Consider the following 12698-nt stretch of genomic DNA (forward strand, 5'->3'; position numbering starts at 1 on the left):
AGAGCTGCAGACCCCATAAGAGAGTGTGTTTCGCTTAACACAGATGCCGTTGGTTACATACACTAAGGCTCATCGATGTGCCTGCACACACAGGCCTGTGTACACACAAACACTCTGGTGAGAGGTCAGGAAAGAAGCGACAGCCCGCAGTCACGAGCGCCCCCGGAAAGCAGACCCCGGGCTCTCACACAGTTCTCCGTGTCCTCCACATTGCACGGGAGGCCGGGGGGCCCGAGGGCCTCCTGGAGAATCTCCCAGTGGCTGAAGCTTGAGCAACTTAGGTGACAAAATGAAGGAAGACGGGATTTTTATAACCGAGAACATAAACAATATCCACACTGATAAAAGTAAGTTGTTCAATAAATTAACAAATGAGGGAGACGAGACAGACATCCCTTTAGAGAAACTCCCAATAATTCACAGACTCCCCTCCCTTGAGTACAGAGAGCACACCCCGCACCCCTCGTGCACGGGCTCCTCACGGGAACTGTCTTCCCAAGAGCAGTGTGGGAAGGCCGGAGGACGGCTTCACGGGGAGAACCCAGGACACACCCGCGGCAAGGCGGCCAGGGCGGAACCCAGCACACACCACTGCAGGCCGCACACCCGCGGCCAAGTGAGAGCCCAGCATACACCCACGGCCAGGGCGGAACCCAGCACACACCACTGCAGCCAGGCGACCAGGGCAGAACCCAGCACACACCACTGCAGCCAGGCGGCCAGGGCTAGCGTCCACGGGGTGGCCACGGGTAGCGAGTGCCCCTGATGTGATACGGAGAGCATACTCTACTTCCATGACCTACCGCGTCAGCCCATAACCCCATCTTATCACGAGAAGAGCAGGAGGCGGGGCGCCCTGCAGCATTCCTGACCAGGCCTCGCAACTGCCGAGGTCATGAGAGAGAAGCGGCATCTGAGACACTGTCACAGCCCAAAGGAGCCCAAGGAGGAAACAGTGTGGCGTCTGGAAGAGATCCTGGAGAAGGAGGAGGACACCAGGGAACAGTGAAGGAGAACGGAGCCAGCTGGGGACTCCGGCTTATTAGGGCGTCCTGCTCATTTCTGCCTGTAGCAAGTGCACCAGAATGATGTAAGATGTTAGAAAGGGAGAGCTGGGTGTGGGGCACACGGGAACCGTCCTCTCAAACTTCCTGTAAACCTAAAACCCTATAAAATAGAAAATCTATCTGTTTAAATGGCAATCCTATTCAAAATAACCAACTGGTGCTGTTCAGGATCTTCTTTAACACTGTGATGTTGGAGGAGAAATGCTGATGGCAACTATGAAACGATGGACCCCAGCCATGGTGGAGAGTGACGAGCTGCTCTGATTAACACTTGCCACGAACGGTGGTGGCTACCTGTAAGGGGTTAACACAAAGCTTCCCGTGCCTAAGGCCTCTGATACTCTTCAGCTCGATTCAGGTCCATGAACAGAACTTGGAGTGTCAGGGGCTTTGAATGGAAAAACACAGCTCATCTCTATTTCCAGTCCCCTGACTGACCTTCAGCATTTCCCTTCAACTATGAGTGCAGTCAAGCACCAATGAAGTATTAGCAATGCCTGTGAGCAACAGAAATCACAGATAGTTTATAGGCCATCATAGTGTGGCATGATCTCTAATATTGTTTCAGTCAGGTCAGTCGCTCAGTCGTGTCTGACTCTCTGCGACGCCGCGGACTGTGGCACGCCAGGCTTCCCTGTCCTTCACCAACTCCCGGAGCTTGCTTGAACTCATGTCCATTAGTCGGTGATGCCATCCAACCATCTCATCCTCTATCACCCCCTTCTCCTTCTGCCTTCAGTCTTTCCCAGCATCAGGGTCTTTTCCAATGAGTCAGTTCTTCACATCAGGGGACAAAGTACTGGAGTTTCAGCTTCAGCATCAGTCCTTCCCGTGAATATTCAGCACTGACTTCCTTTAGGATGGACTGGTTGGATCTCCTCGCAGCGTAAGGGACTCTCAAGAGTCTTCTCCAGCACCACAGCCCAAAAGCATCAATTCTTCAGCGCTCAGCTTTCTAATATTGTTTAGCCTCATCATTATTCATAAGTTACAACACTTATTAGGCCCACTGCTCAATTATGATATTTATTTCATTCATTTGAAAGCATATGTATTACTTTATCATGACTCTGATTTATTAATATTTTGATGACTGTAACTATACTTTCTTTGTCATCTTATATAATTTTATTAAATTGTCAAATACTATTCTGAGAGGGATGCATAAACTTCACAAGATTGCTAGTGGCATCCGTGCTAAAGAGAGGGGCAAAGAATTCCGCTAAGAAAGCCTAAAATCTCAATAAAGCCACTCACAGACTTTGTGTGTCTAAACCCCTGATATGAAGAGAGCCCTACACTTTACAGCTGCCACCTCCCCAAGCATCTAAGGACACTGCTATCATTTTTATATTTATAAGGTCTAACACATCGCTCTAAAAATCCAGGGTTTCCATGTTTAATTGTTAGTTTCATGCAAGGAGACCCCTGCCAATACCAAAAGACATAGGTCTAATCATCTGTACAAATGCCTGCTTACGAAAAAATGGAACAGGGGAAAAAAAAAGACCCAATTAAAAAAAGGAGAGAGCTTGAAAGAACAAAACACAGGAACTAATTCTCAGTGACAGCCTCGTCTTTCATCTTAAGCCGGGCCTTGAACTCTTCCTTGTTTAATTATTAAATCAGGAGCGGCTCAGCAAGGTCTGTCTAGAGTTGACGACTCTTAAATTCAACTCTGCTGACAGACCCTGTCCATTCGTCTCTATATTTTACTGCTACCTAATGACAAGGTCTGAATGCTAATTTTTAAATTCAACTTTCATTAAAAATAGAAAGCAGTTTCTCTAGCAGTAGCCTCTTGGCCCCAAAGTATGACTTTAGTTTACACCTCAAATTGATAAAAATTAAAAATTCCAATGTGAAAGCTATTACTCTCTTAATGTTGTCAAACTAATGAAAAATAACAGTGCAGTACACATTGTAAGCAATTAATATGTTTCATAAGTTTCAACCCTACAACTACTTAATATATTCACATTTGTGAAAATTTAGGAGGCTGAGATGACAAAAATGTATTTCAGATACAAATTTGGCTTTTGTTCAGGGCCTTGAATATCACCCTTGTGCTGATTCTCCAGAAAACAAACCCTGATCTTGCCAAGGAGAGCTGGTCCACGTCCGGCGTCCCAGCCCCACCAGGGAGCAGCTCCCCCAGCGGCAGTGCTTGCCCTCCGCAGACCCCAGGCCCAGCCGCCTGCCCCCCGCACCGCACCCTCGGCCCTGGGTCCCCAGCCCCCGCATCCGTCCTCAGAGCCCACGGTTTGTTCTCTGCACAGAGCCAGACAGACACGTGAGGAGTGACGCTCAGATGCAGCGACTCTGATGTGCTCAATCCAGCTCAAATGCAACAAGATGCCAAACGTTCAGGGAGCTGCACGCTTTAGAGCAGGCGAACCTTACCATATACTAATTATGATCATACCCGATCAAGCTGTGTTTTCTTTTTTTAAAGCATCAATCACAAGGTGTTCCCTGGTCTGTGCCCTGACACAGTCTCCTTCCTCGCTGCTCTCTGCTCGCAGGGCCCCGTCCCTGCTGCCGTCTGCTCTGCGCTGAACTCGGCTGGCGTGTCCCAGCTTTGGGATTTCTGCACTGGCTGTTCCTTCTGCCTGATTCCGGAAGACGGTGGGGCAGCACCAGGAGGTGCACGCGTGGGAAAGCGTGGCCCAGGGATGGCGCCCAGTGAAGGCTCAGGCGGTGTCAAGCTTCAGCAAATATTCTTGATTTTTATGTGTTAAGTGTCACTCCAGTGTGGCCAATGTGAGTATTTGGGGTATTATTTGAGCCCTTTGTGTTTTTCATTTTTCTTTAATTCCAAGAAATTAATTTACATTATTTCTTCAAAAAGGCCTGTCCCTCCTGCTCCTTGGCCTCCTCCTGCGTCTCTGTCTCCTATATTTCCTTCCCAGCCTCTGCTCCCAGGACACTTCTCCATTCTGATCTCGGTGTTGCTGGTTGTGTTTTAGTCAATAAGTTGTGTCTGATTCTTGCGACCGTGTGGACTAGGAACCTACCAGGCTCCCCCGTCCCTGGGATTCTCCAGGCAAGAACACTGGAGTGGGTTGCCATTTCCTTCTCCAATGCAGAGACGGCAGCTAACCAGGCTCCTCCATCCATTGGATTTTCCAGGCAAGAGTACTGCAGTGGGTTGCCATTTCCTTCTCCAATTCTGATCTTCAGTTCAGTTCAGTTCAGTTCAGTTCAGTCGCTCAGTCATGTCCGACTCTTTGCGACCCCATGAGTCGCAGCACGCCAGACCTCCCTGTCCATCACCAACTCCCGGAGTTTACCCAAACTCATGTCCATCAAGTCGGTGATGCCATCCAGCCATGTAATCCTCTGTCCCCCACTTCTCCTGCCCCCAATCTCTCCCAGCATCAGCGTCTTTTCCAATGAGTCAGCTCTCTGCATCAGGTGGCAAAAGTATTGGAGTTTCAACTTCAACATCAGTCCTTCCAATGAACACCCAGGACTGATCTCCTTTAGGATGGACTGGTTGGATCTCCTTGCAGTCCAAGGGACTCTCAAGAGTCTTCTCCAACACCACACTTCAAAAGCATCAATTCTTTGGTGCTGAGCTTTCTTCACAGTCCAACTCTCACATCCATACATGACCAATAGAAAAACCATAGCCTTGACTAGACGGACCTTTGTTGGCAAAGTAATGACTCTGGTTTTCAACATGCTGTCTAGGTTGGTCATAACTTTCCTTCCAAGGAGTAAGCGTCTTTTAATTTCATGGCTGCAATCACAATCTGCAGTGATTTTGGAGCCCCCCAAAATGAAGTCTGACACCGTTTCCACTGTTTCCCCATCTATTTCCCATGAAGTGATGGGACCGGATGCCATGATCTTCGTTTTCTGAATGTTGAGCTTTAAGCCAACTTTTTCACTCTCCTCTTTCACTTTCATCAAGAGCCTTTTTAGTTCCTCTTCACTCTCTGCCATAAGGGTGGTGTCATCTGCACATCCGAGGTGACTGATGTTTTTCCCAGCAATCTTGATTTCAGCTTGTGTTTCTTCCAGTCCAGCATTTCTCATGATGTACTCTGCATAGAAGTTAAATAAGCAGGGTGACAATATACAGCCTTGATGTACTCCTTTTCCTATTTGGAACCAGTCTATTGTTCCATGTCCAGTTCTAAGTGTTGCTTCCTGACCTGCATATAGGTTTCTCAAGAGGCAGGTCAGGTGGTCTGGTATGCCCATCTCTTGAAGAATTTTCCACAGTTCATTGTGATCCACACAGTCAAAGGCTTTGGCATAGTCAGTAAAGCAGAAATGGATGTTTTTCTGGAACCCTCTGACCTTACGCTTATTTAATTTCTTAGTAGATTTCCTCCTGCTGTATTTACTGTACTGTCTCTAATTGCACCTGTTATACTTTTATTTCAATTATTATTTTTCATATCCAGTATTATCATTTGGAAATATTCTAAAATGGTCAGATGTTACAACCAAGGCTAGAGGAACTCTCTGGTGAACCAGCAGTTAGGACTCTGCCTCCCAGAGCGGGGGCCCGAGCTTGATTCCTGGTCAGGGAAATAGACCCTACATGCGGCAACTAAGGATCCTGCAATCTAAAGGTTTGGCACAGCCAAATACTATAAAGTTTTAGAAGTTTTGTTATGGGACATTTCAAACATACGCAAAAGGAGGAAGAGTCATATAATAAACCCACTATATTCTTCACCCCAATTCCACATCTAGTTGGTTCCTGAACTGTCCAGCACTCTACCTGCTGAAGCCCCACTGGCATCCCCTCCTCCAGAGGTGACGGCGGGACAGGACCCGGGCCCTGGAAGATCCACGTGGAACCGTTTGCTGCTTAGGTTCCTTCCAAGCCGACTCAGGGTTCTGCTTTCTTGACCCGGCTGGCTCGGGGTCAGCCCACCCCTCGCCTGGCCCAACCCCAGACTGTCACCGCTCTCCCCTCCCCTCTGCTGGTCACGGCTGTGTCTGTGGGAGGGGACGGAGGTCCACATCGCGCTCAACCTGCTGTCTTCAAGCCAACACCCACTAACTTCCGAGCTGAGCACCTCCTTGTGTATATAGGTCTCCTGATTATTGTTCTTGTATGTTACAACTATCTATTGGGCACTTATCACATAACCTAGTCTATGTATATTAAGGTATTTAATATTCCCAGCAACATACACACACTTCACTCCTGCTGTTACCCTGCCTGACGGATGAGGACCCTGAACACTGTATGAGCTGGCACGGCACTCGAGCTGGTAAGGACCTGGAATGGGAGCCTGAGACCTACAGCCCAGCTCCGCATCACTGTGGATGCTGCGTCCCATTCCTTCCGCCCTCTGAAACGGGCCCTTCAGCTAGTCTGGGGTCTCCAAGACATACCTAGGTAACAGATTCTGGCTCAAACTCCACAGCTTTAAATCCAAGGAGGCACTCTGGACAAGCCAGCTGACAGAGGGAGCTGAGTGGCCAGGGGACCCTGCTTGTGCTGAGGATTCAGGGTCTCCATGCCACGAGGTCAGATCATGTATCAGGAACAAGGAGGACGAGGGGCACCTGCCTCAGATGTGAGGCCCCGGGTCCAGGTGCCCCTCAACCCACCTTCCTCAGGCTTCCGTATTTCAGGAAGGCGGCTGAGCCTCTGAAGGGCGGAAGACCCACCCTCTGCCCGCAGAGACTCAGCGAGGGGCTCTGGGGGCCCGCCACACTCCCTAGGAAGACGTGCCTGGCCACCTGTTGTGTACTCTGGTGGTGCCCCTCTGAATCCTCAGGAAAAGGACTCTGGGGTCCCCCACAGGGCATCTGTGCCTGGTCCCTCATCAAGACAGAGCAACTGAGAAAGTCTGCCTTCTGCTGGTCACACTGCTCCACCTCCTGACCTGAGTGTCCTCACACGAGCATTCTTCACACGAGCATTACAGCCACACTGCTCCACCTCCCGATCTGACTGTCCTCACAGAAGAATTACGGCCACACTGCTCGAACTCCTGATCTGAGTGTCTTCCCACAGGCATTACCACCACACCGTTCCACCTCTTGATGTGACTGTCTTCACATGGGCACTATAGCCACACCACTCCACCTCCTGATCTGACTGTCTTCCCACGGGCATTACAGCCACACTGTTCCACCTGCTGACCTGACTGTCTTCAAACGGGCATTACAGCCACACTGCTCCACCTCCCGATCTGACTGTCTTCCCACGGGCATTACACATTTCCAGAAAACAACCATGTCTTCCTAAAAAGGCTGAAACAAATAAATAAAACAGAGAGTAAAAAAGTAAAGAAACTATCTCCAGGCTGAAAGTCAGTGGAAAAAAAAAAAACAAGAAGAAAGCTTTATAAATGTTTGCAGGGGTAAAAAAGGAGAAAAACTGACAACAATCGATCCCAAGGGAAATCCCACGGCCACTGGAAGAGGCCCCACACTGCCACGCGTGAGCCTGAGTCGGGAAGGAAGGCGAGGGGTTTTACCTCCACAGCACACTTGCCGCGCTCTGCCCGCCCTGGAAGCAGGGATGCATGAGCACAGGGAGATGAAAAGGACAGCTCACAGAGGCCAGACAGGGGAAGCGGACGTACTGTGCACTGCGTCTGCGCCACGTATTCACCCTCCATTTTGTTCAGCCGCACGTTTGTGTCCTCGAGCAGTTCTTGAATATTTTCAGTGTGTCGCTTCTGAAGTTCAAACTTTTCCTTTTCCATTTCTGCTACAGCGGTGTGGAGCTGCAGAGGGGAAGAATCGACTCTTTCACCACTGTTAAAGAATGGACTATTTCGTAATTCAGAAAAAAAGTTTTCCTACATTTCTCTATTTATTTATATGGTGACCTGAACAACAAAAGATATAACATATTCGAAGTGAAGATTCATGTAAAGAGCATGATTAAGAAACAACTTTTTGTTTACTTCCCTCAATTGAAAATTTTATTGGATAAACAAATATTAAAGGGAATTATCCACCTCAGGCAGAAACAGTAAATAAATCCGATAACAGAATGCATCAGGTAAGCAGCAGCAGGATCAGCCTGACACCAGAAAACAAAGGCATTTATAAAATTGTATCAACTCGGATTGCTACCTCTCAGCATTTTCATCTTATTTGCACGAAATCTTGCACAAGAGTAATGTCCAAAATGGTTTACCCTTCACCCTGACTCCCAACAAGAAACTATTTTTATCCACTCCATAAAGGACACTAAGAAGACACGAGGTGGCTTGTGTAAACCAAAGCAGGCTCTCGGGAGAACTGCGTACTCCGTGTCTGTGCACACTGGCCATCTTAGTGGAGACTGTATACACATGCTCAGGTGGGTGAAATGCTAAAATATGGATGCAGCTAAGGTGAGGAAACCAGTTTTCAAGGAGCACCCTCTAAGGACGTGGAAAACCCAGGCGGCAAGCCTCGTGGGCGTCTGTCCACCAGCCTTCGTAGCCGGGGAATCCGGACTCTGGTTCTGATGCCCACCCGTCTTTGCGGGTGGGGAATGCGGAATCTACCCCTGTCCTCTGCACCCAGCCCAGGCTCACCGATCTGAAGCCTGATGGAGCCCAGGATTACTAGGAATAGTCATTCCAGTGTCTGGCATTTATAGATACATTTAATCAAGTTAAAATAAGTTATAGTTTATATCGTTTTACGGATACTTTAGAGTGTTTTCCAATCACTGCTGGCCTGGTTTTAAGAGGACGGTGTCTTGAGTGAGGTGTTAAATAATGAAATGGGTACTTGCAGCAGCCAGAAAAAAGCCACGCCAACTTTACAGAAGAAGTGAAAGCACATAAATGGACACGACCCTAGAAGAGCGCTCCGTCTGCCCTCTGGACAGGGGCCCTCCTCACACGGCCCTGGAGCCACGGCCCCAGGACACAGCCGCCCAGCACCCACTCCAACCACCCCGCGGGGCCCAGGAAAATGCTCGAACTCGACCCACTGGGAGACGGTCAGCGGGAGGAGTTCACCGAAGACCTTCAAGGCCGACTTACTCAAGACAAGTGCCGTGTTTCACTTCTTGTGAGTACAGTCTGCAATTTCAGCCAATGGCGAAGAGCTCCTAAGCGAAAGCACTGAGTGCCTGCGCGTGCTCAGTCTTGTCTGCCCCCCGCGACCCCACGGGCTGTAGCCCGCAGGCTCCTCTGTCCACGGGACTCTCCAGGCAGGAACAGTGGAGCGGGCTGCCATGCCCTCCTCCAGCGGATCTTCCCCACCCAGGGATTGAGCCCCCATCTCCTGCACTGCAGGCAGCTTCTTCGCTGAGCCACAGGGAAGCCCAAAAGTAGCTACTATGTGTGACTAGTAAGACTTTTATGAAACATTATAAGTATTTTTTGCATTACTCTTGGCTTTGCTAAATTAATGAAAATGTTTTTCTTAATTAAACGCTCCTCTAAGAATAATCCATCCACAACTGATTTTGTGTACACCAAAAACAAGTTTATACTACAACTACTGTGTCATCTGGAGATTTCAGAAAAGAAAGGATCCAGGGGCTTACATCCAAAATTTGAACAATTTAAGTCCCCCAAATTATCCTGCTACTATATCCCTATGAATTCTGCTTAAAGTCTATTCGCTCTGACAAAACTCCAGAGCCTTCATTAAATCCAAGAATTGTTAAAAGTAACTTTTCTAAATGAAAACTAGCTTATAAACCATTAAACTTCCAGAAAAAGTATATATACCAAGACACGACAGCTATTTGTAGGTAGTCTAGAACACTGTTACTTTTTCAAACTCTTCTTTAGGTTTTGTGGACACCGTTATCTGATAACTAAGTGGGTTACGTCAGCGTGTAAGCCTTTCTACTCCTCCGTCACTATCTCATCTTTTGTGGCTCACCTTTTTCTCCCAGCCGTTATTCAGAGACTCTGCGCTCTGCTCACAGAGCTTTCTCAACTCCGCGATCTGGTTGTCTTTGGCCTCTCTGATAACCTGACCTTCACGGACCAGGGTCTGAACTGTCAAAAAGGACGAAAACGTAATTAAACCAATTCTAGCTGCCACGCAAGAGTCTGCTGGTAAAAAGCAAAGTGCACCAGTTGACAGATCGCCGCATCTTCCTGCAGTCTTCCGTGCTCTCCCCTGAAACCTGCCTCCCTCTTTTCCACGCCCACCTCCGCAGCCGAGCCCGCAGACAGCGCGCACACCGTGCCGGCTGCGCCGCTCTCCTGCGGGGTGCCCGCCGCCGCTCTGCAGAGGCCCTTTCCCCTGCAGATGCTGCGCCGCGACCCTCAGACGTAACTCCCAGTTCCCCGCCCACAAGACAGAGACCCAAAGGCTCCTCAGATCTGACTGCTTTCTGGCCGTATCTTCAGCCACGTCCATGTGTTTCACCTCGTAAACAAACCAGCCTATCTATAAATCCACGTCCTTTGATCCTCTTGCCCAGATGCGCCCACCTATCCACCTGGAGTGCCCTCCTCCCCTGCTGAAATACTAAGTGCTCAAACCAGTCTCAGTTCAAGTCTCTCCTCCTCTTGCAGGGGCAGAATGACACTCCCCTCGAGGCCCAGGGAGCTGTCTAGATTTCTACACTAAATCCCTATTACTCTGCGTGCTGTCATAGTTTATTTGCTTCTTCACTGAGGAGACAGATATTTCACCTTTTTATCTACAGAGCGAAAGACTGGCACCCAGGCAAGTACCCCAAACGCTGTGTGCTAAGCCCACAGACAAAGAAACCTACCGCTCCAACCTGCCGCTGCTCCTGGGTGCATTAAAGTTAACTGGGACTGAAGCAAAACATGCTCTAAGTTACATAAAACATATGCCTTATAAACATTCAAATTTCTATCTTCTTTTTAAAAGTGATTTAAACTGTCATTGATTCGACTGAAAACTGTTCAACATAGTCATGTCATCCGGATGCAAAATAAATTCAGTTGTGTATTTGCTTGAAAGTAGTATTTTCTTAGCTTCCTTAAAATGCTCTTATTCAGTTACTGGAAGATAGGAAAATTTTCATAAATATTTACATAGAAATTTCTTTCACTTTTATGTCTCAACAATGCAGCTCTAAGTGAGAAGAGTCAAGTTAACCTGATATTGGTGTCAGTCGCTCAGACGCGTCCGACAGGCTCCCCTGTCCTTCACTTTCTCCCGGAGCTTGCTCAAACTCGTGTCCGTTGAGTCAGTGATGCCATCCAGCCGTCTCAACCTCGGCCGCATTCTCCTTCTGCCCTCAGTCGTTTCCAGCCTCAGGGTCTTTTCCAGAGAGTCTGCTCTTCACATCAGGTGGCGAAATTATTGGAGCTTCAGTATCAGTCCTTCCAATGAATTCCAATAAAAAAGGTTTTTAACTGTAAGTCACTCAGTTGTGTCCAACTCTTTGTGACCCCATGGAGTATAGCCCTCCAGGCTCCTCTGTCCATGGGATTCTCCAGGCAAGAATACTGGAGTGGGTAGCCATTCCCTTCTCCAGGGGATCTTCCCGACCCAGGGATCGAACCCCGGTCTCCTGCAATGCAGGCGGATTCTTGACTGTCTAAGCCACCAGGATTCAGGGTTGATTTCCTTCAAGACTGTTTGATCTCCTTACAGTCCAGAAGACTCTTCTCCAGCACCACAGTTCAAAAGCATCAATTCTTTGGCGTTCAGCCTTCTTCATGGTGCAACTCTCACATCTGTACATGACTACTGGAAAAACCATACCCTTGACTACAAGGACCTTTGTCGGCAAAATGATGTCTCTGCTTTTCAACACACTGTCTACATTTATCATAGCTTTCTTTCCAAGGAGCAAGTGTCTTTTAATTTTGTGGCTGCAAGCACCATCTGCAGTGATTTTGGAGCCCCCCAAAATAAAATCTGTCACTATTTCCACTTTTTCCCCTTCTATTTGCCATGGAGTGATGGGACCAGATGCCATGATCTTATAGTTTTTGGAATGTTAAGTTCTAAGCCAGCTTTCTCACTCCCCTCTTTCACCCTCATCAACAGACTCTTTAGTTCCTCTTTGCTTTCTGCCATCAGGGTGGTATCATCTGAATATCTGAGGTTGTTGATATTTCTTCCAGCAGTCTTGATTCCAGCTTGTGAGTCATCGAGCCCAGCGTTTCGCATGACGTGCTCTGCATCAAGTTAAATAAGCAGGTGACCGCATACAGCCTTGACGTCCTACTTTCCCAACGTGGAACCAGTCCATTGCTTCCTGTCTGGTTCTAACTGTTGCTTCTTAACCACCATACAGGTTTCTCAGGAGACAGGAAAGGTGGTCTGGCACTCCCAATTCTAAGAATTTTCCACAGTTTGTTGTGACCTACACAAAGGCTTTACCAGTCAATGAAGCAGAAGTAGATGTTTTTTTCTGGAATTTCCTTGCTTTTTCTATGACCTAATGGATGTTGGCAATTTGATCTCTGGTTCCTCTGCCTTTGTTCAACCCAGCTTGTACATCTGGAAGTTCTCGGTTTACATACTACTGAAGCCTAGCTTGAAGGATTTTGAACACAGCCTTGCTAGCATGTGAAATGAGCGCAACTGTATGGCAGTTTGAACATTCTTTGAGTGTTTAAAGTGCCTGGTTTGAATCAGAGTAAAAACAAAAACCTAGAAATAGATTTTAAATATATGTAGCCACTGATGTTTGGAGCGGTTCCACGACAGACTCTCCACTTTCTTCTTCCTCTTCACTGACATCGGATCATT

General features: G+C 48.0%; 1 protein-coding gene across 1 annotated transcript in view; it reads right to left on the minus strand.

The window, feature by feature from the left end:
* Positions 1 to 12698, minus strand: part of CEP112 (centrosomal protein 112) — a 312648-nt gene that overhangs the window by 247857 nt on the left and 52093 nt on the right. The window contains exons 11-12 of the mRNA XM_068977099.1: positions 9891 to 10009; positions 7634 to 7777 (exon numbers count right to left, since the gene is read on the minus strand). Coding sequence (XP_068833200.1) covers positions 7634 to 7777; positions 9891 to 10009 — 263 coding nt within the window. The remainder of the gene's footprint in view (positions 1 to 7633; positions 7778 to 9890; positions 10010 to 12698) is intronic.

This window comes from Capricornis sumatraensis, chromosome 8, assembly GCF_032405125.1.
Source record: "Capricornis sumatraensis isolate serow.1 chromosome 8, serow.2, whole genome shotgun sequence".
NCBI lineage: Eukaryota > Metazoa > Chordata > Mammalia > Artiodactyla > Bovidae > Capricornis > Capricornis sumatraensis.